Source organism: Papio anubis, chromosome 6, assembly GCF_008728515.1.
Source record: "Papio anubis isolate 15944 chromosome 6, Panubis1.0, whole genome shotgun sequence".
Taxonomy (NCBI): Eukaryota; Metazoa; Chordata; class Mammalia; order Primates; family Cercopithecidae; genus Papio; species Papio anubis.
This window is the reverse complement of record NC_044981.1, coordinates 42,192,293-42,214,099: the sequence shown is the minus strand read 5'-3', so window position 1 is coordinate 42,214,099 and position 21,807 is coordinate 42,192,293. Positions and strand designations below refer to the sequence as shown.

Sequence of the window (21,807 nt, the reverse complement as noted above, 5' to 3'; positions counted from 1 at the left end):
AAGTGGCAGCCTAGAGATAACGTTGTAAGACACCACCCCCCAGCCACCACCCCCAATACAACTTCCACCCCCAAGCTAGATCAGATGCCCCCAGCACATTTTATGTATTTTTCTGCTCATGGATTTATAGTTTTGTGTCTCCCCACCCACTCACCCTCACCAGATCCTTGAGGGGTGGAATTGTGTCTTATTCATAGCACACAATGACTGGCTCAATATTTATTCAAGCCGTATTTATGATTTGCAAGAATAAATGAGAGGCTAGAGGAAGTGAATTTGGAAGCACTGCTCTTCAATGCCAAAGACCTGGACAGGTGCCACTTTACCCAGAAGCAGGACATGAGAGAAGAGCTTATGGCAAGCTGGAGCAGGGAGTCCCATCAGTGATGACCAGACCTATGGGTCCATCTTTCAGAGGCTCAAGGAACTCCAGGGTGTAACTATGCAAAATTAAGTTACACCCTGGGGTCACAGCCCTCCAGCAGCATCCCCTTCCCACTCCCAGCCTGTTGCAGCCAACAAGACCCCCACAGACAAAAACAGCTTTCTCCTGTCTCCTGGGCAGCAAGCTTGGAGACATGGCCAGTTCTTTCCCTGGCTAAGGGACAGAGGCCTGGATTATCTAATTCCTGAAGGCAGCACTACCAATTGCAAGGGCCCTTGGCTCCTGTCTTATAAGCTGTTTCTCCCTCTCCACCCATTCCCAGAGCTTACCACCTTCTATATCAAGACAGGATGGATGGGTTCCCCCAGGACCAGCTCAGCCAAAATGGAAGGACTTCACCCCCAGCACAAGGTGGGTCACCCCATATCCTACACATTAGACATACCTTTCCCAGACCCAAGACAAATGCCATGTTCCCCAAAGGAAGAGGGAAAGGGGGCGGGAGGAAGTCTAGAGCAAGGATTCAATGGAGAAGGAGAAACCAAGAGGAGCTTTGAGATCAGAATTAAATTCTTTAATACAAAATGCTTTTTTTTAAGATATATCTGTATTTCTTTGTCGTTGTTTAAAAATAAATATGTACTACGGAATATCTCGAAAAACTGCACTAGAGACAAAGACGTGATGTTAATATCTTTTCCCCACAATTATTACGGATAAACAGTAGCACCAATAAATAAATGATAACAAATATTAAAATTAAAAAAGGAGAGAGATTTAGTATGTAGAATTCTCTATTTTTTCTTGTTTTGTTTTTACATATAAAAAACAGAATAGCAATGTCTATTTTATCAGAATCACATATATACATAAACATATATATATATATACACACAAATACAAGTTGCCAAATATATATATAGTATGTAGATGTATATTGAAACCTTATTTCAAAGGAATGTGTGCTGGGGAGCCAGGGGAACGGGGAGGGCAGAGCTAAGTGTTAGCAAAATTAAATATCTGTTCAAGATAAGCTAGTGACTGTCACCGATCAGGGAGAGAGAGATTGGAAACATGAATTGTATATACAAAAACCGGTACAAATAAGAGAGCGAGAGAGAGCAAAAGATACATCTCATAAATAGTTGAAATTAAATATTAACCAAGAATACTGAAAAAAACCCTACTCTTTAATTAAATTAACTGTTTTAATTTCTAATTAAAAAGGGATATTAAATAAGTACCGTATATAAAACACTTTCTCTTTTCTCTGCCTCCACAATGGGCACGTGGATCCTGCCCTGTCTCTCTGTGCCTCGGGAAGGGAAAGGAAGGACCAGGGGATGGAGGAAGGTCAACCACTCACACACACACAACCAGGTCTCCTAGGGGGACAGAACTAGTGGTTTCAATGGTGTGAGGACATCAGGTCCTTTTAGGCTACACCCCAGGAAGGGGAGCAGGAAGAGGACGAGGGTGAATCCCAGGAAGGGGAGCTGTCATGGGCTGCTTCTTCCAACAATGTGTCTCTTCTCTTCGCCGGGCCATCTGCCAGTGGCCTCCTGGGCAACTCAGAAGCAAGTGAGAGTAAGTGAAGGCCGCCCAGGCTCCTGAATCTTCCAGGCGCTGCCCCTGGGGGCAAGATGCGCATGCAGCATGTGGAGGGAATCCCCAAAGCACAGCAATGTCCTGAAGCTCCCCAAACTCCTAGTCAGAGCCAGTGTCCTCGTCCCTGTACCTGTCATCTGTCTTTCTGTCCATCTGACCCGGGGTAGAGGCTCGGTGCCAGGGCTGGGTTTGTCGGTGTTCCCAAAAGTGGGTCATATTTGCCCCCATACCCTGGCCTTGCACGTTCCTGGGCAGGGGAGGGGACCCTGGCCCCACCAAGTGGGACAAAAAAAAAGATCATGCCAGAGTCTCTCATCTCCTCCTCTTCCCTGTCAGGATCTGAGTGGGAACATTCCCCCTCCCAACTCAAGTCCACAGCAGTCAAATACATCCAGTGAAGACACCAATAACATTAGCACTGTTAATTTAAAAAAAGAATATATATATTTTATATATATAAAATATAGATATTTATTTTTATATATATAATATATATATATATATAAATGTATGTATGTGGGTGGGTGTGTCTACAGGAATCCCAGAAATAAAACTCTCTAATCTTCCGGGCTCGGTGATTTAGCAGCAAGAAAAATAAAATGGCGAATCCAATTCCAAGAGGGACCATGCTGGGTCACCCGCCCGGGAATGCTTCTGCCGGAGTCTCGCCCTCCGGACCCAAAGTGCTCTGCGCAGAGTCTCCTCTTCCTTCATTTCAGGTTTCTGGATTAAGGACTGTTCTGTCGATGGTGATGGTGTGGTGGCGGCAGCGTGGTTTCTGTATCGATCGTTCTGTATCAGTCTTTCCTGGTGAGAGATCTGGTTCCCGAAACCCTGAGGGAGGCTCCTTCCTCCTGCCCGGCTCACCGCCTCGGCTTGTCACATCTGAGGGAAATGGAAAACAAAGGCTGGGGTTAGGACCAAGTGAGGAGGCCTGGCGATGAGGCAGGCGGCCTCCCCATTCCTGGGGGACCCTGGGTCACTGCAGCCTCCAGCACCATAAGAGCAGAGAGGATAGGAAGGTGTGGTCCTGGGGCAGAAAGCCCCAGTGTGAGAACAGCCCCAGCCCCGCCCTCAGGGAGCCCTGGTCTGAGCAGCAGCTCCGCTCAGGGGCTCCCAGTCTACCCTCCGGAGCTTGCAATCTACTTGAGACAAGACAAGGACACGGGAACACTTTACAAAGCAACAAAGGAACGGATACCAAAGAACAGTCCCCACTTGACATTTTAAGAGCTGATGGGTGACGAGAGCTGGATGAAGTTAATCAGAAGAGGTTCCCTGCTGAGGAGGTTTTTCAGTTCAGTCTCTAGGGGCTGGTGTGGGGAAGAGAGTAGGCAGGTCACCTGGGAGAACGCCTGAGACAGAGAGGCTTGGCTGGGTGGCCAGCAACGGGAAGGGCCTGCCCTGGGGACAGGAGGCTCCCGAGGGGGTAGTGTAGAGCAGGAGGCCCCAGCAAGGTGAGGGAACATCTCCATTCCCCATGTCCCCTCCCAGTGTGGCTGTAGGCCTCATCTCTCCTGAGCTGCCTGGAGGTTACAAGCCCAGGCACCAGATTGTCTTTCCTTTCAAATATGCTGCTTCACTTAGGATGGGGAGAGACAATTCGGCGGCTTCACGACTCCTGCCGAAGCAAAGGGGGCTTCCAAGAATTTTCTCAGCATGCCCCTACCCCTGGGTGATTGTGAGGAGGAGGCAGAACAGGCCCTACCCTTCTGGGGAGCCCAGAAATGGGAGTCCAAAGCTCCCAATTTTGGAAACTGATATTCCCAGGTACAGCCAGCCTGGGGGTTGGATAATGGTATTGGGAGGTTAGGGTCACCAGTTAACTCCCAGGTCACTTCACACAAACCCCCATCAGCAGAATAATCACCAAAAAACCCTAAAATGTCAAGTCCCTTATCTTCCCCAAAGACCCCTGGGGAACTGAGACTCCCCTCATCCAGCCCTGAAGTTAGGCAGAGCCCCCACCCCCAGCACTAATAACACCCTCTTGGTTTCACATAGGGCCAAGACATATAGAACCCCACACCAACTACCCAGGCCTGGTTCCCAGCATCCCCTGAGCATCCACAAGCCACAAGAACATTGCTGGGGGAGGGGAGACACTCCAAGGACTTCCCTAACGCAGCCTCAGGGCGAGCTGGGGGTGCCTTGGCCCTGTCTAGGAAATCCCCATAAAAGTCTTGCCTCCCTGAGTGAAGCTGACCCTGACCCCCAGGGCCTCCCTCACTCTGAGCACAGGCCAAGTTGGTATAAAGAACACAGGCTAAGGCATTAAAAGATTGCCAGCCACCTGTCCCGGCCCTGTTCTCCTGACCTCACCCCCTGAACTGACTCACACATTCAGTCACGCACTTGACACTTCCTTGGTACCCAGTATGGACAAGGGACAGAGGTACAGATGCCCGGGGCTCACAAAGGTAAGTAAACCAGGCCCGGCTTACGGAGCTCACAGTCTAATGTCAGGTGAATGGGCACAGAACCCTCCCTTCACGCATCCTGGGAGCACTTGAAAATGTGTGGGCTGCTTGGGGTTGTCACCATGACTGGTGGAGGATTAAAGGTATCTAGTATTCTTGGATGCTACAGCTCCTTCAGTGTGTAGGCAAAACTGCCCCATCCTAAACCAACAGCCAGAGCCCGCGCCTTGCTTGCGCCTTGCCTTGTGATGAAATCGGTTGTTCCGGTGTATTCCTCTCTTTCTCTTCTCTTTCTCTTTCTTTGTGTATTGTGTGTGTGTGTGTATTGTGGCCTTGGCCTTGTGTGTGTGTGTGTGTGTGTGTGTGTGTGTGTGTATTGTGTGTGTGTGTGTGTGTGTGTGTGTGTGTGTGTGTGTGTGTGTATGTGTGTGTGTGTGAAAAATGTGTGTATTGTGTGGCTTGTGTGTGTGTGGCAGCCAGCCATTGTGTGTGGCAGCTTGTGTGTGTGTGGTTACGCCTCAGTCTGAGGGCGGAGGCATAGCTCTGTCCTCAGGGAGCCCCAGTCTGAGGAGGGAGACATAGCCCTGTCCTCAGGGAGCCTCAGTCTGAGGGGAGAGACACAGCCCTATCCTCAGGGAGGCCCAGTCTGAGGGAGGAGACACAGCCCTTTCCTCAGGGAGGCCCAGTCTGAGGGAGGAGACACAGCCCTTTCCTCAGGGAGGCCCAGTCTGAAGTGGACTTAATCCCTTCCCCCATCAAGAAACATTGAGTGAGTGAGAAGCCCAGCCATGCAGACTTCAAAGGGCCGAGGCAAGGCCCCAGTGAGAGCGTCACGTGCTTTGTTGACACTGTCCACACCTGGAATCGGCTTTCAGCTTCTCAGCATTAGTACCAGAGGTAGTAATAACATCAGGACCGACAGCCACTATGAGCAGAAGGACCACAGGACACAACACACAGCTTGCGTCCACACCACCACACTAAGCCACACCAGCCTACCACTCAGGCAACCAGGGCAACCTCAGAACAGGCCCCGCCAGGCTGGACCAGCGCCTGCAGCCCACCACAGGGGCCTTAAAAGCAGAGAAGGCAGCAGTCACCAGGCAGGCAGCTAGAAACTGAGCAAGCAGCTGGCCCCTCTCAGGCACTCTCTCGCTCGCTCGCTCTCTTTCTCTCTCTCCCCATCTCTATGTGATGCCCCTCTCTGACCTGCTTGCCCTCTGGGAACCAACCTGCAAGTACGTTCGTTTAACTCAAGCTGCCTCGCCTTGCAACGCGAGTCTGTGTTTTTGCAGGAACATTTACACGTCTGCGGATCTTGTACAAACAAATGCTTTCTCCGCTCTGAGCAAGGCCCACAGGGACTGCAAAAAGGCAAAAGGAAAGACATCTAAGCTAGAGCATCAGCAGAGAGAGAGAAAAAAATCACCATGCAACACCCCCTAACACGTCCGCAGCTGCACCCCCACCCAGCTGGTCAGCCCCCAGGCCCTGGAAGGATCCGAGCGCTACAGCAGAAGACAGAGAGAGCGGCGGAAAGAGGCAGCACTGGCTAGGACACCTGCCGCAGGAAGAGGCGGGCACAGACGGGCAGAGAGTGCGGGGAGAGGCTGCCATAAGGGGTAATGCTATGTCCCTGGGAGACCAGGGTGAGTCTCAGACCACAGGGACCCAACTGTTGCCGCCCCCCTCAGAGCACGCCTTGACTCTTCACCTGCTGGGGATGGCAATCAGGGTCCACTGAGATGGCAGGGGCCACCTTCTCCCTGTGCAAGGCTCATGCCCAGGCCCTTCCACCAAGGTGGGCTAAAGTAGGGTGTGATGGGAGGCTAAGCCCAGAGGCAGTGTCCACAGGCCAGGTTGCTGGTGACCAGAGGACCCAGGGCAGGGCCCACCATAGCCTCCAACCCAGAGGAAGAGGCCATCCTACAGGGAGGCCTCTGTGGGTGCCATGGGTTGGGCTGGAATAGGGGGCTCCCCTCCAGAGGCCCCAACTCCGTGAGGAGCCAGGGCACTTCCACCAGATGAAGGGAGGCCGCCACATGGTGTCTGATCCCACCTAAGCTCCTCCTTCAGCCGAGGAGTCATTCAACAAGCTGCCTCCAGTCATTCAGAGCCCTTCTTGGGCCATGTCTGCCCTCCCCACCACCCTCCGCTTCCAGACGAGTGCAGAAGCCTAGAGCAATGGAAACCAGTTGGGTGAGCAGGCACCCGTGCCAACATGGGCCCATCACCAGTGCCCAGTGGGTGAGAGAAAATCGGTGCCCAGCCAAGCCAGAGTCCCCTCCCTTCATCCTCCAGGCCAAGTCGGCTCCCCCATTCACCCCAACCCTGGACCAGCAACGCCACCACCAAATCTACCCGTTGGTGCCAATTAGTGGAATGAGAGTGAGAGAGAGACACGGGCCAGGGGGATGAGAGCCAGGGAGGGACCAGGGGAGGGAGGCAGGGTTACAGGGTACGGCAGGCAGAGGTTGGACTGGGGGCCAGGGAGGCTCCAGGGAATTAGACAGCAGCGGGCACCAACGTACACGCTCCAGGACTTATGCCGGGATTTCTTGCGCTTTCGTTTTTGCCCCTTTCCCTTTCCTCGAACTGATTTTCTGGAAAATAAAAAAACAGAGACAGAGAGAGAGCGGGGGCGGTGGGGGGAGTAAAAGAAGCGGTAAGGAGGGCAGGGATGGGGGAATGACCAAAGCAAAGCCACACAGAGCCGCTTCCTGGAGGAAGTATCAGGAGGCAGGTGGTCTCTGGGGAGGCATGCACAGGCACGCACAGGCGTGTCTGGGCAGCAAGCACTCGATGGCTCTTTCTTCTCCTCAAGCTGCCCACCCTGGGATGGCAAACCCAGTCCCTGACAAGGCTTTGGTGGGAAACCGAGACTGGGTGGAGGGCACAGGACCCAAGGGTCTCCATGCTCACAATGGCGCCCGGTCTCCAGCAGGGGGCTAAGCCTGAGGGAAGGCTCTTTGCCCAGCAGCCCTGTCCAAGTCTGACCCTGAAGGTCAGGGGGTGATAAAAGGTAGGCCAGACTTTGGGGAGAAGGTCAGAGACCTGCCTGGATGGGGAGCAGGAGTGGGAGGGCAGGCTGTGCGTCAGGCACCTTCTGCCTTCATTTCCGACTGCGACAGAACCTCTGGGAATCCCGGTGTGGGGGAAGTGGCTACCTTGGGAGCTGGCACAGAACCAAGAGCAACACCAGCCTGCTCAGTGCGACCTGTACTGGGAGGCAGGGCTGGGTGTCCTGGAGCCCTGGGCAGGCAGCAGGGTGGGGTGGGAGTTAAGGAGGGCTGGGGAGGAGGGGCTTGGGCGGTACTTGGCAGGGAGTTCTCTCCCCAGCCTGTCAAAGCCTGCTACACCATCTCACCAGACACTCTTCCGAGCCCAGGCGAGCCCCCCACTCTACCCGTGGCAGAGCAGTCATTTGGGGAAGTGGGAAGGGGGGCAGGCTGTAGCCTGTCCTCTTCAAGAGAACCAGCGCTCTCCATGCCTGCCAGGCCCAAGAGAACACACCTCAGAATGTCTGTCACAGGGAAGAAAGGAGGGGGAGAAGGGACCAGAAAGGGTAAGTCTGTCCCCCTTAGGAGAAAGCACCAAAGGGTGGAAGGAAGGTTTCCGCATCCTCTCGTTCTGGAAGCTGGGGGCTGAGGGAAGAGGCAAGGGGTTGAGGCCTGGCGGCGGCTTCAATGTCCGCACAGCACTGGAGGCAGACAAGATGGTGTGGGGGAAAGGGCAGGGCACAGGTGCTCTCTCTCAGTCTCTCTTTCCCTGCAAGCTCTTGCCGATGCCAGTCGCCCACCCTGTCTTGAAGGGTTACTGCCACCAGACCTTGTCCCCCGTCCCATCCTACCTGCCCCTTAAAAAGGAGCACTCACAAGCCTCTGAAAATGACCAACATTCAACTTTTTCTCCCTGGCCAAGAGGGCTGTGTGTCTGCCGCCTGCCGCCTACAGGAGGGCATGTGCTGAGAAACCACCCTCCAGCCGGCCTTGCATCCAACTGCACCATCACAGTAGCAACCAAAAGAGGCCATTTCCTCTGACACACAAAAGCTGGCCTCTCTGCCACCCACTCCCTCTCCCCACTGTGGGTGCCCTAGAGCAAGCCAGTGAACCAGTGTCCACAGTGCCCCCTGACACACCAAAAGAGCAAGTCCTGGCCAGGAATGATCTGGAGACCCAGAAGGCACTGTCCCTTACAAAGGAAGTGCCAGGCTTCTGGCTGGGTTTTCTCACTAGCCCTAGAGCCATCATCCTGGAGTTGGTTCCATCCCATTGTTGCTGACACCACAAGTCCCCCACAAGACCAAGTCCCTGACCCCGGGAGGCTATGGGAGCCCCCAACAGAGGTAGCCAAGAGCCCCAAACCAAGACAACCAGCCATGGAGAGGGAGAAGTGCTAAAGTCAGGGCCACTTACTTTTCTTGTCTTGCTCTATCTTTCTTTGGTCTGCAATGGGTAGGAAGAGAGAAAAGAACAAAACAGAGAAGGGTTAAGATGGTGATGATAATGACAGGGAAAACAACAATAATAATCACAGTAAAAACAGCATTTATTATGGAGCAACACTGTTTTAACCTTCTCATATATAACTTGTTTAATCCTTATAACAATGCTATGAAGTACACTACTATTGTGCCCATTTTACAGATGTAGAAACTGAGGAACATTGAAGTAAAATGCCAAAGGTCACACAGCTGGAAGCTGCACGTGGGCTAAAAAGTACAACATGCTTAACCCTGGCACAGATCAGACACCCTGCAGCCACTTGCTGATAATGAATCCGCGACTACATCCTCACCTGCATTCACATTTGTTGTGCTGTAGGAAGCTCATCTCTCCTATGTGCTGGCCTTGGTGAGGTTTGATCCGCATAATCTGGAGGGGAAGGAAGCAGAACACAGAGGTTAGTGACCCAGCCAGCCATACCCAGATGGGACAACCCTGGGGCTCCTGCCACTCAGCACCCAGGGGTTCTGCAGAGCAGGGATGGGTGGTGGAGACAGGGAGGACCAAGAGCTCTAGCAGGAAAGAGGCTCAGGCCCACCCCAACTCCCCCAACCCTGCTGGCCTCAAGGAGCCCTTGTTCCACTTGAGGCCAAGACAAGGCTGCAAGGGTTGGCCAGGCTGGGAATTCAAATCCTAGGTTCTTACCACTCCCCATGCCCTCCCCTTCTTTCATCCTCTCTAGGCTTCACCCTGACTCCTAGCAGATACCCAAAAGCAACCCCCTCCCTGTGTTTCACAGCTCCCTCCCACCCTATCTGGGCTGAGATATGCCCCATTACCAGGTAACACCAAAGACTTTTTAAACTCTTCATGGACCAGGCTCATTCAGCTTCCCAAACAGAGCCCCCAAGAAGAGAGGGCCCTCAGGATTCTCTCCAAGAGAGGGAGAGAAGGGCCTCTGACACAGGCATCCATCTGCCCCCTCCTGAGCCAGGGAGGAGGAGCTGGTTGGGGCTTGCTGGGAACCTGGGCTGGGAATACAAGCATCTTCTTCACAGAAGGCAAGACCCTACCACACCTCCCCTGTGCAACTCAGGGGCAGGAGCCAGACAAGGCAAGTCTAGCCAGAAAACGACCTGGGACCACCTGTTCCCAAAGTGTTATGCCCCTCCCTATCCCCCCCTGCCCCCACTTCCCAAAGATGCCCACCTGCATGGTGATGTTGGACTCCTCAGTGGGCACACACTCCAGGCCCTCGTCATTGCAGCAGCCCCCACATCGCATCAGGGGCACACAGGATGGCTTGAAGATGTACTCAATCTCATCAGGGTACTCCTGGAAGATGTCCACCAGGGTCTCGATTGGATGGCAGTAGCTGCGCTGATAGACATCCATGAACTTCACCACTGTATGAGAGGCGGTGACACATGAGCCCGGTGGATGACACAAAAGATGGCTAGCCCCTCTCTCCACCCAGCTCTGTAAAGCCACTCCTTGGAGCTTCCGTATCAGGCAAGTCCTTCTAAAAATCTACGTCCCTCCTACTGTGTTTGAAGCACTTCCCTAAGCTTTCCACCATCAACACTGGTGAAGGCCTGTTTTCATTCCAGAGATCACACGATATACTCAAGTTCCAAGGGACATGGCCTGCCACATCTGATCCCACCACCTCACTGTGACAGCTGAACTGAATCCCGGGCCAACCTCGATGCCAGAGGACAGTTTGAGTGTCAGTATACCTCATGGGGATGTTGTAAGCTTTCCCTAAAAGGAGGAAAAGCCAGCTTTGCCAAGCTAGTCTCCAGTTTCCTACATCCTCCCCACAACCACTACGATAACATCAACCACACCAACAGCTATTTATTGAGCACTTACTACATCCTGGTTACTGTGTACAGTAGTCCATAGCTATCATCTCACACAAGTTTCTCCACATGGGACTATGAGACACTATTGAGATTCCATTTTACAGATGGGGAACAGGAGGCTCAAAGAGGCTAAGTTGCCCCAAGGCCGCACAGCTAGTAAGTAAAGGAGTCAGAATTAGCTGACATCAAAGTGTTCCCAAGCCTATATTAGGCAAAAACAGAGGAGGCACCTTTCAGGAGGAGGCACTTTTCCCCCAGCCAGTCCCCTTCCCCAGACATGAGCTGAGAAGGTGGTGGGCATCAGCACAGGGGCTGGGCCCTCCTGGAACCCGCAGGTGGCAGTGGGCGGACACGCTGTGCCAGCCCTGCCAGCCACTGATAACCCCGCCCAAGAGGGCAAACTGCTTGCATCATGGAAAAAACAGTGCTACCACCGTAGCCACGAAACATTTCTAGAAGCTGATCTGAAGGGAGACCAGGGTAGAGACAGTTTCCCAAGCTGGCTGTGGAGCCTGGGGTGCACTGGAGCATGAAGGGGTAATTCTGGGCCACAGGGGCGGGGCCCTTGAGAATAAATAAATGCAGGACTCTGGCATGACTACTCCAAATTGTGGCCCAGCCTGCCACTCCTATCGCACCCCACCACCACCGCCACATAGCAATCCTGTCCCTGAAATGGGTTCCCTACCCAGAGGGAAGAAATAACACCTGGCCAGTGAGGAGGCCCAGGCTCTGGTCATGAGTTGGTGTGACCTTGGGCCAGTCCCTCCCCTCGCTAGGCCTCCAACTCTGCTCAACTGTGTAAGTGGGTTGGGCTGATCTCTAAAGATGCTGAAACAGGCTGAAAAGGTGAAGTTTTGGCTTCCATTTCCAGCCCTGGGAACAAGTGCTCTTTTTTCAGCCTGGGTAATATGAAGTTTAGAACTTCATCAAAGCATCTTAAGTGTATGCCTCGTGGACTTCCACCCCAGCTCCCAACCCCCACCCCCAGAGGCCACAGCTGAGTCTCCCCCTCACTCCTCCCTCCAAGGTCTGCTTTCCAGAAGAATAAAGGACAATGAGGGGGGCTATGTACACAACAGGTTGATTGGGGAGAAGGTGGGGAGAATCCACAGGTGTGAAAACAGGAAGAGCAGTGGGGGAACAGGCCAGTCCACTGCCTCCTGTGAGGTCTCTACTTCTTTTATCCAGACCACCAACGGGCACAGAATCCTTCTCTACCCACCAAGGGTTACAGCAAAGCATCATCAAAAGGAGTGAACGAGACCAGAAGTCTGAAAAGGTCATTTTTTAAATCCAAGTTAATACGGAAGAAGATGACTAATCAAGAAGTTTTGAACTGCCCCTTCATCACGATTGGGACAGAGGAGGGCCAGGCTTGTGGCCCAGGAGGGGATAGAAAAAGGTCTGGCCTGGGCAAGGGGTTGGTAGCTGAGGGTAAAAAGACCTGGGGTAGGAATTCCCCCAAAAAGTTTCCCCTCCATGGGAGGTGGAGGGGGTAACCTCACCCGCACCCTTCATCAGGCAGCCGCCCCTCCAAGGGCTGGCCTCCACTGCCTGGGGAGCACACACATACACTCCAACACCAGGTTTTCGTGGTTTTCCTTATTTATCGCAGACAACCTTTTCTCCAGCAAACAAAGACCATTTGTCTTGCCTCTCCCAGACCAGAGACCACTGGGAAGCTGAAAGGAGTAAGTGGCGCACTAGAAGCAGGGGGCCGGTCAGTGGCTGAGAAGCCATGTCCTAGGCCAAGGAAAGGGCTCCTGGGGTAGGGAAGGAGGAGGCAGAACAGGCTGGGCATCACCACTGCTGGCCACTACCCAGCCATGCCGGATTTAGGTCAGGAAAACTCGCCTGAAGGAAGACCCAGGGCCTTCCCTCCCCAGAAGTGGAGAGCACAGGCCACAGTCAGTGGTGGGGAGAGCCAGGGTGTCCCCAGAGAAATGGGAGGATCCAAATCACAACGGAACAAAAGGCAGGCGGACTCGGGGTTGGGCAGGGGGGGGGTGGGGCGCCTGGGAGCTACAGCCAGCCCTCTGCTGGCCTGGGAGGGAAGTTCACAGCACCCGAACATAGTCAAGTGGGGCTTTCTCCACCCCCAAAGGAATGCAAACCAGGGAAGGGAGGGGAGATCCCATTAGGCTGAGCCCTCTGTACCTCCAGCTCACACAGGAAGGGTCACAGTTCCCACAAGTGCGACACGGCTATATAGGAAATGACACTAAATGTCCACCCTCCCCCAGGAGCTAGGGGAGACAAGGGACACTTCCCCCAACATCTAGGATCCCTGAACACTGTCTTCCTGCTCTGTGCTCACAATTCCTTCTCCGAATAAAATTTTACTGGAAAGAGCAGAAGAAAAAGGCAACAACTCCTACTTCTAGCAGAGACCTGAACAGCGGAGAGTCCTCACGAAACTGAGGGTGAACCTCACAGTGCCCAGCTCTTTCTTTCTTGGTCCTCATATTCCTGTGCCCCTTCCCCTTCCTCCCCACAGGTCTGAAGAAAAAGGAATTAGGCCATCCACCCATCCCCTGAGAGGACAGGGAACCCCATCCAAGAGCCAGGGAGACTCACCTTCGTGATGATTCTGCCCTCCTCCTTCTGCCATGGGTGCAGCCTGGGACCACTGAGGACAGAAAGAGAGCAAGGCATGGGCATGGGCAGGGGCTGGGGTGCACAGGCCCAGCCACCCAGCCCCTCCCCACTCCTCGCTTCCCTCCCACCAACAGCCTCTGGCTTCTCCAAGTCTTCTGAGTCGAGCAGGACACAACCGGGGGTCCCCACGAGCACAGAATATGCCCACCACTCCTGAACTGCTATGATTATAAACCCGAGGAAGTTAAAGACTAACCAGATGCTGGGGGCTGGGGAGCTCAAAATGCATGAGGAAAACCCCAGAATGCTTCACTGTCCAGGTCCCCTGTACCTTCCCCACACTTCCCTCTCACCACCCCCCTGATTTCCTGGTCCAAAGCCATGGTAAGTATTAAGGTCAAATAAGAGGACAAATTTGGACTGGGGCAGGAAGGAAGGACTGGGGGCGAGGAAAACAACATGGTGACCTTCTCCTGCTGACATGACAAATACCAGGGTGAGCTGGTGTTGGAGAGGGAGGGGGGTGCTGAGGACCGAAGGGCGCCAACCGCCCTCCCCCATCCAAGTTCTTCTAGTCCTAGCATGCCCAGAGGTTGCTTCGAGGGTAAAAACCCAGGAGGAGACCCTGGGGGAGAACCCCATTTTCCTCTCTGCACAAATCTCTCCAGAGCCTCAATAGATTTCCAAAGTCTCACCTGTCTCCCACTCCCACCTGTTCCCTGGTTTCTTCTCCCTCCCAGGGTGAGGAGGTCCCAAGCCCCTCTCACCTGGGCACCTTCAAATGCCACCAGGGACCAGGGAAGGCTTTTATGTCTTGGCACTGCCCAGCCCCTAGGGGGCCCCCTGCACCACCTTAGGCCTGAGGCCTCCCTAACCTTCCCCACTGGCACCAGATCATTCCTCCCCTCCCCAGAAGCTGTGAAGGTCAACATGCCAAGACATGCGGACCTGACAGCACCCAAAAGGAAAGGCTTCTGCCAGCCCTTCCTGAGGGTCTCCAGCTCTCACCAACTCCCCTCCCGCCCAGCACTCGCAGAGCAGAGGGGCACTCTAGCCCACGAACACCAGACCCTGCTAGTGGGGAGTCCCACTGTCCATCTTTCTTTCCCTCTCCTTCCCACACACCCCACATGCACCCCACTCAGGTCCCCCAGCCCTGGTCCCAGGACAGCCAAGGTCAGAGGAAGCCCCTCTCAAGAGAAAACAGTTCCCAGGTTTCCAGCTGGTCAGCTTCCCACTGCGGCTCCTCCAGGGACCCCCTGGATTCTGCACCTCAGCCCCTCACCCATTCCCATGACACCCCCTGCCTTCCCCCTGACAATATTCTCCCTGGACCCTCCACTCCTCCTGGGCCCGAACGAGGAAAGGGGACAGAAATTTCGTACCCCTTCCAAGGCCAGGGGGCACAGGAGGGGCGGTTCTGGGCAGACAGGGGCCAGGTGTCCTTCTCTGGGGGCCTCTGAAGGTCATACTGTGGCCAGGCAGCCACTCCTCCCCCTCCTCCCTACTTGGAGGCCTGTAGCCAAGGCCTTTGTGCCAGGGTCTGAGGAACTTGTGGTGTTAGCAGCGACCCCTGTCCATGGCTTTCCTCGTGCCTTCTCTCCAAGGGAATTCTGGCTGAGGGAAGGCGTCAGGAAGGAGCGGAAAGGGACCCTTTAGGTGGCTTTCAGAAGCAAGTTGGGTGGGCAAGTTTGGAGTTCCAAAAAACCACCTGCTCCAGCGCTGCCTTCCACCAGGACAAAGTGTGTGCAAGGCTGGCAGGAGCTCCTTTCCAGGGTTCACGAAGAACTATTCCCATGCTGCCCGTGTCACAGCAAATTTCAAGCCATTTCTCCAAAAGGGTAAAGTGGGGCAATGACTCTCTTCAAACCCTCCCTTGACCCACCCCCAGAAAGTTAAAGCACAGCTCACTCGGAACTGTTGTGGAGGGAAGGGAAGCACACTGTCACCAAGTCGGGACTTTCGGTGGAGTGTGACAAAGCGCCCGGTGGGCTCCCGCGCCACGACTTCTGACAGTGATCATCCTTTCCCTGGACTCTGGGGCCAGAAAGGGGTTAGATGGATCTTCTCCGCAGAGAGGAATGAAAATAAAAGGGGTGACAGGGCTTTCTCTCCACGATAGAAAGGAAATGGGTAAAGAGAAGGGGCGTCAGGAAATTCCTCCTAGCACTGGGCAGCGGTAGGGTCTGGAGACAGTAGGAAGGGGTAGGGATGGTTCTTCGGATCCCCGGGCTGGGGCTACCTCGCGAGGTCACCTTCCCGCGGAGGGCTGGCGGGGGGAGGGGTGCCGCTCGCCACTCTGGGCTCCCCATTCGGGCAGCCGAGGCTCCGGGAACACGCGGCCGGCCAGGCCCGGGCTGATGTAATCGGCTCCGCGCCGCGCGCACCCGGCCGGGCGGGGGAGGGCGGGCACCGAGCGGGACGCGAGCGGAGACGGGCGGGGTTGGCGCGGCGCAGGTGGCCCAGCAGGGAGGGGGGGTCCCCGCCGCAATCTACCCCAAAACTTTTCCCAAACTCGCGGCGAGGGCCGAAGAGACCGAGGGGCAGTGACAGCAAGCCCCCTCTCCCTCCTGCGCCCTGCCCCCTCCACGCTCTCTGCCCTCCGGCGGTCCAAGGTCCGAGCACCCCCCTGCCAGCTGGTCTCTGGCTCCCGCCCCCGCTGCCCGGACTTCCAGTTCGTCTGGGACCAGCGGCCGGGAGCAAACTTCAGCCGGCAGCGGCAACGCAAGCCCAGCCCCCTCGGCCTCCTCCTCCGGCTCCCGCCCTCGGCTGGTCGGCCCAGATCGTACGTGCGGTGACTCCGGTGGGTGGGCAGGGCCCGCGTGGGCGGTGAGCCTCTCTCCGGGTGCCCTCCCACCTAGCGCGCGCCCCCTCCCCCTGCACCTAAGACGACAGAGGGGGACGCCGCGCGCCTGGTGCCCATGGACCCGCGTGGGGCACGGAGCCCCCACGCGCGCGCTCGCACGCACGTCCCCAGCCGGGAGAGGCGCTCGCAGCTGCCCGCGGCGCCAGCCGGGCACGACCACTTACCTTGGCATGGTGGAGGTACAGCAGCAAGGCAAGGCTCCAATGCACCCAAGAGAGCAGAAAGTTCATGGTTTCGGAGGCCCGACCGGGGCCGGCGCGGCTCGCGCTCCCTCTCCGGCTCGGGCTGTGGGGCGGCCCGCTCTCTTCGGCGCCTCGGCGAGCTCCTCTTCCTCCCCGGGCCGAGGCCCGGGCCAGGGCCTGGGGCGCGCGCGCGGCTGGAGCACTGTCTGCGCACACCGCCGCCTCACCCGTCCATGAGCCCGGCTTCCAAGCGCCGAGTCGCCACCGCGGCCCCCTCTCTTCTTCCTTCTCTTCTTCCTCCTCCCCCTCCTCCGGCTGCGGCTCCTCCCGGCCCGAGCTAGCACTTCTCGCGGCTCCGCTCGGCTCGGCTTCCCCGGCGCGGACCACGGCTCCTCCGAAGCGAGAACAGCCCAGAAGTTGGACGAAAAGTTTCAGTGCGACGCCGCGAGCCCCGACCCCCTCCACCCCGCCTCCGGGCGCGGGCTCCGGCCCCTGCCCGCGGCTCGCCGCCGCGTCCACTGTCGGCCGCCGGCCGGGGAGGAGGTGGGCGCTGGGGCTGGGGGCGGTGTCTGTCTGTCTGTCCGTCAGCGCTACTGGTCCGCTGCGGGATCCCAAGGGGGAGGGCTCACGCCGCGCTCCGGCGGTCACCCCCAAAAGCAGGTCACTCACTTTGCCCCTGTCCCTCTCGCTGCTCGCACGCCCGCGCGCTCTCTCTGACCCCGTCTCTCTCTTCCTCGACTTCTCTCTGGAGCTCTTGCTACCTCTTTCCTCTTTCTGCTGGTTTCCAAAATCCACAGTGATTTGGGGAAGTAAAGCAATCTCCCCAAGCCGTCGGCCCGATTCAAGTGGGGAATGGCAAGCAAAAATAAATTAAAACGGGAAACAATACAGTTTTAAAAAAAAAATGTTTAAGAAAAAAGAAGAGGGATAAACCCCGGATCAATGAATATCAAATTCCAGCACGGAGCGCCCTGGCGGGTGAGTCCGCTGACCGGTCCACCTAGCCGCTGCGCCTCCCGACAGAGCGCTGGTGCTAGCCCCCAGCGCCACGACCTCCGAGCTACCCGGCTGCCCCAAGCCTCCGCGATCCTCCCCGCTACCAGCCGACTTTAAAAAAAGAGGGTGCCTGGCTCCGCCCCGCCGGGACCCCGCCCCCGGCCCGCCCCGGGGGGCGGGGACAGGCGAGCCTCAGCCCCTCCACACGCGGCTCGGGCCCGGGCTCTGCGGGCGCCCAGCGAAGCCTGGCCCGCAGCCCGCCGCAATGAAGGGGAAGCTCGACCCCCACCAAGGTTCACAGCCTGAAAATTACCCATCCGCCCCCGGAAACTCTGTCCAGAGACACGCGCCCGCGGGGCATTGGCGAGGAGGGAGCAGGAAAGTGAGGTTACGTGCGGACAGGGCCTGAGAGCCATTCCCTCTCTGCTGGGAATATTGAAGGGGGCAGGGGAAGGCGGACAGCCCGACAGGGACGGGTGGGGAGAGGGACACACAGATCTATTGGAATCCTGGAGTGACCCCTGGCCTTCTCCCTGCTCCAACGCCCTCAACCCCTACACGCACACGCACACACTCACCCACACAGACATACGTCCTCACTCTCGAAGACGCTGCTCGCTCCATTCACCCAGCTTCCCTGTGGTGGCCGAGCGCCCCCTAGTGACTGCCGTCTGCACACCCCGGCTCTGGCTAAAGAGGGAATGGGCTCTGGAGAGGGGGTGGGGGGAGTTTGCTCCTGAACCCCCTATTTCTGACCTCCCAAACAGCTACATATTTGGGACTGGAGTTGCTTCATGTACAGAGAGCCCAGGGCTAGGCACAGGGGGCACAGTGTGTCCCTCTGACAATGTGCCATCTGGAGCCCTCATCTGGCCCGCAGACATCAAAGTGAGCGGCAGCCAACAGGCTGGAGTGACTGGGGTCCTTTGGGAAGTGTCCAGGGATGCTTCCCTGCGGGGAAGAATTTGGCACCAAGTTTGTGGAGCTGAGAACGGGAAGCTGTGTGGTTCCGGGGTTAGTCAGTGACTGGGAGGGAAGAGGACCTGTTGGAGCCCACGTATGCACTGTGGAGTCTGGCAAAACCCAAAGGGGGAGGCAACTGGGCAGACAGAGGCCCTTGTTCCTGCTGCCCCCCCAACCCCAGATGTTGCCAGGGAACTGAGGCCAGGGGGCTGGTGGGGGCGGATGGAGGCCAGGGCCTGCGTGATGATTCAAACCTACCCGCCAGCACTAAGGAACGTCTGTAGGCCAGCTGCCCAGAGCTCCCACCAGGCCAAGGGCCAAGGCTTCTATCAGCCCAAGCCCAGACTCATAGCTCATCTTCTGAACAGAAATGGGGGTTTCTTCTCAGCTCCCCCATTCCCTCAGGATCCCTTGGCTACTTCTCCAGGCTTATAGCTTCTCCCCTCTCCTTTCCCCAGTCCCCTCCCTTACCTCCAAGCGGCCTTTTCCTCCAACTCTCCACATCTTCCCTAAGTGCTCCCGAAGGCCCCTATCCCATTCTTGCCTATAGGAACCAGCTTGGAAAAATTCCTGACTGGGTTCTGACCCGGCTATTTCCAGGCTGCTCCAGGGAACAAAGTTGGGGTTCTGATGCCTGTGGGAAGAGTGGGACCAGTCAGTCTGATTGTCCACCTGGATCTTGCCAGGGTCTGGTCTGCAGCTGGCATAGCCTCTGTGGAGGCATGGACTGAGAATGGGAATGCAGCAATTCCCTCAATTTGACCAAAACGCTCCAAGGAGCTTACCCAGTCAGCCACATCCTCAGCACATGGTGCTGTGGTTTGGTGGAGGTGCTAGGTTACCTCCCCGGTACCCCCAGTTCCATCAGTGTGGTGTCCTAAGGCCCTTATGAGGAGAAGGGCTGGCTCCCACCCACCCCAACCCTCCCTTTCCATCATGCATGCACTAGTCCTGTCTCCACCACTTGGCAGGCTCCCCAGCAGCAAGGACAAGGTCTTCGTACAGTTAGTAAATGTTTATTTCCTGGCTAAGGGCCCCCTCCCAGGCAGGCCTCCTCACCTGGGCTCCATGCTCTAGGCTGATGAATGGGATATGGAAAGGAAGCCACTAACTTTCCTCCTTGTGTGCCTCTAGCACCCCAGGAGCACAAGCTGTAGGCATCTTGGCAGGGACCCCTCCCTCATCCCTACCTGGGGGCAGGATGGAGGTTCTGAACCCTAAAAGCTCATTCTGGCCCCGTCCCTTGCATCCTTTCTCAACTCAGCCTTCTTCAGCCCCTAAAAGAGCCAACAGACCTGAAAGAGCAGGTCTTAGTAAAAAACAAACAAATCTGAAGTTAAGAGGTGGCTGGAGGGGTTCCAAGGAGGGATAACCATCACCTGTCACTCCATGACCCCAGGCACCCCCACCCCATAAGCCAACTGTCCTCCATGGTGGTACCCAGCAAGGTGTGTTACAACTATCTGTTTGTATTTCCCTGTGGGCTTTGCCCAGGGATCCAGGGGAGTGAGGGCACAGAATTCCTTTTATATAAAGCTAGGATTACAACCTGGCCTAGGGGTTTTTGAGCTACCTTCTTTAGGGTGAGAAAGTATGGCCCACCTCCCCCTTTCATTTTGGAGATGTAACCTGGCTGTGACCTGGAGGGGTTAACTCTGGATCCCATGCCCCAATGTGTTGTCACCGGCCTTTACAACAATGCACTCTTATGGACTCAGCCAATGCCCACATTGTCACCAAATTAAAAGCTCAAGTCACCTAGTCATCTGAGCCTTCAAAAAAGGGGAAAAAGCACAAAACAACAATCACAAGACAACAGGTATCTCTGTGGCACCTTCCCTCCCATGAGCTTAGCCCCTTGAACAAACTTGATTTCACTTATCCTCCCCTCCCTCCCCAGGCTGCTGCAGGGGAGGGGGTGTCAGAGCAGACTGTCTCCCCAAAGAATCCTCCAAAGGCCCAGAGAGGGCACAAAGGGGCCCAGGGTCACCTAGCAGATTGGGGGAAGGGACAGTGAAGCAGAGAGCGACCCACACGGAGGTCATGCTGGCTCCCAGTTGAGGGGCCCACTTGGAGGGCCTCACCTTGGGAGCCCAGTGGCCACTCCCCACAGCCTGTGGCTCTGAAGGCAGTTCAGAAGGAGCCAAGGAGGAAGGGGAAGGTGTTCCAGGTGAGGGGGAAGGGGAGAAAGGGGTGGGGGTGGAGAAGAGCATGAAAGGCAGCCAGGAGCCAGCGGTGGCCCCAGACAAAGAAAGTAGTGATTGGGCCAAGGCACAATAGTTGTACTTTGTCCTGATGTCCTGTCAACTCCAATATTCAGGGAAACTCTCGTCTGTGTGGGTGTGGGTGGTTAATCTAGAAGCTGGTGGATGAAGGGACAAAATCCCTCCTGAAATTGGAAAGAAGGTGAGGAAACCGTCACTGGGTCTTGTTGTTTTCCACACATTTCTCCAAGTGGTTTCACTGCGATAGAAGGAGGTCTTGTCCTTCACTCCATCCCCTGACTCCCAGGTGACTAGCAGGACACTGATCTGCAGGAAGGGCAGGATACAAACCTGGCGAATTGAAGGAGAGAGAATTGGGTTGGTTCCCCTCAATTCCCTGACCCCGACTGTGGGTCAATCTCTCTCTCTCTCTCTCTCTCTCTCTCTCTCTCTCTCTCTGTCTCCCCGCCGCAACCCCCTCAACCCCCGCCTAGGTCTTTGCAACAAAGCATTAAAAAGACAAAGAGAAAGCAAATAAAAGGGCCTGTTTGGTCCAGTGCCAGTGTCCTAGCCCCATGTGGATCTGGAGGCTTGACTTGAGGTAATGATAAGTAATGATGGCCAATTGATCAAAAGATTGGAGCAGAGGAAGCCAAGGAGGATAACTCTCCCAAGAGGATCCAGTCAGGAAAGGGGGAAGGAATGGGGAAGAGGACCTAGCTGGAGAGAGGGCAGGGCAGTCACTGTCTGGGGAAGCTTACCTACCCACACCACCCCTAGGCCCATCAGCCTCTGCCTCTCCTTCATAGGCCCCAGTCTAATCCCCTGACACTAGGCAGTCCCTGATGAATTGCATCTCCCCAACAGCCCCAGGCATGCCGAACTTCTGATACCCCAATCTCTGCTGTTCCTCCAAGTCTGAACCCAAAACATGCCCATTTCTGCCCCTGTTCACATCCTCCACCCCTACCCTGTCTTGGAGGGAGTCCCTCTGCTGGGAAGAAGGTGTAGCATATGGTGGCAACTAAGGTCCCAAAGCTGTATCTGCCCTTTTGACCTGGGCCTTGCCTGAGAGCTGAGCTAAGCTCCAATTTGTGAATATTTGTAGGGACTACCAGGCACCAGGCTCTATGCTGATTTTACAGGAGGTACAGGGACATCTAGGCAGGGCAGTGGAAAGTACAGGGACTTCGGAATCAAATGGACCCAAGTCGCATTCCTGGCTCTGCCACTCTAACTGTGTGGCCTTAGGCAGGTTATTCAACC

The 21,807-nt window shown here is 55.8% G+C and overlaps 1 protein-coding gene across 3 annotated transcripts; it reads right to left on the bottom strand.

Moving 5' to 3' along the window:
- Positions 1 to 937: 937 nt before the first annotated feature.
- VEGFA (vascular endothelial growth factor A) lies at positions 938 to 17,484 on the bottom strand. Of its 3 annotated transcripts, XM_009205255.2 has the most exons (8): positions 16,361 to 17,484; positions 13,310 to 13,361; positions 10,071 to 10,267; positions 9,214 to 9,290; positions 8,832 to 8,861; positions 6,945 to 7,016; positions 5,646 to 5,777; positions 938 to 2,878 (listed from the first exon to the last, which is right to left on the bottom strand). In XM_009205255.2, exons 1-8 carry the CDS (start codon positions 16,424 to 16,426, stop codon positions 2,857 to 2,859), a joined length of 648 nt encoding a protein of 215 aa, XP_009203519.1. In that variant the 5' UTR covers positions 16,427 to 17,484; the 3' UTR covers positions 938 to 2,856. The 3 variants fall into 3 exon arrangements, with proteins under 3 accessions (XP_009203519.1, XP_009203520.1, XP_009203522.1); XM_009205256.2 differs by lacking the exon at positions 6,945 to 7,016; XM_009205258.2 differs by lacking the exons at positions 5,646 to 5,777; positions 6,945 to 7,016.
- Positions 17,485 to 21,807: the final 4,323 nt, after the last annotated feature.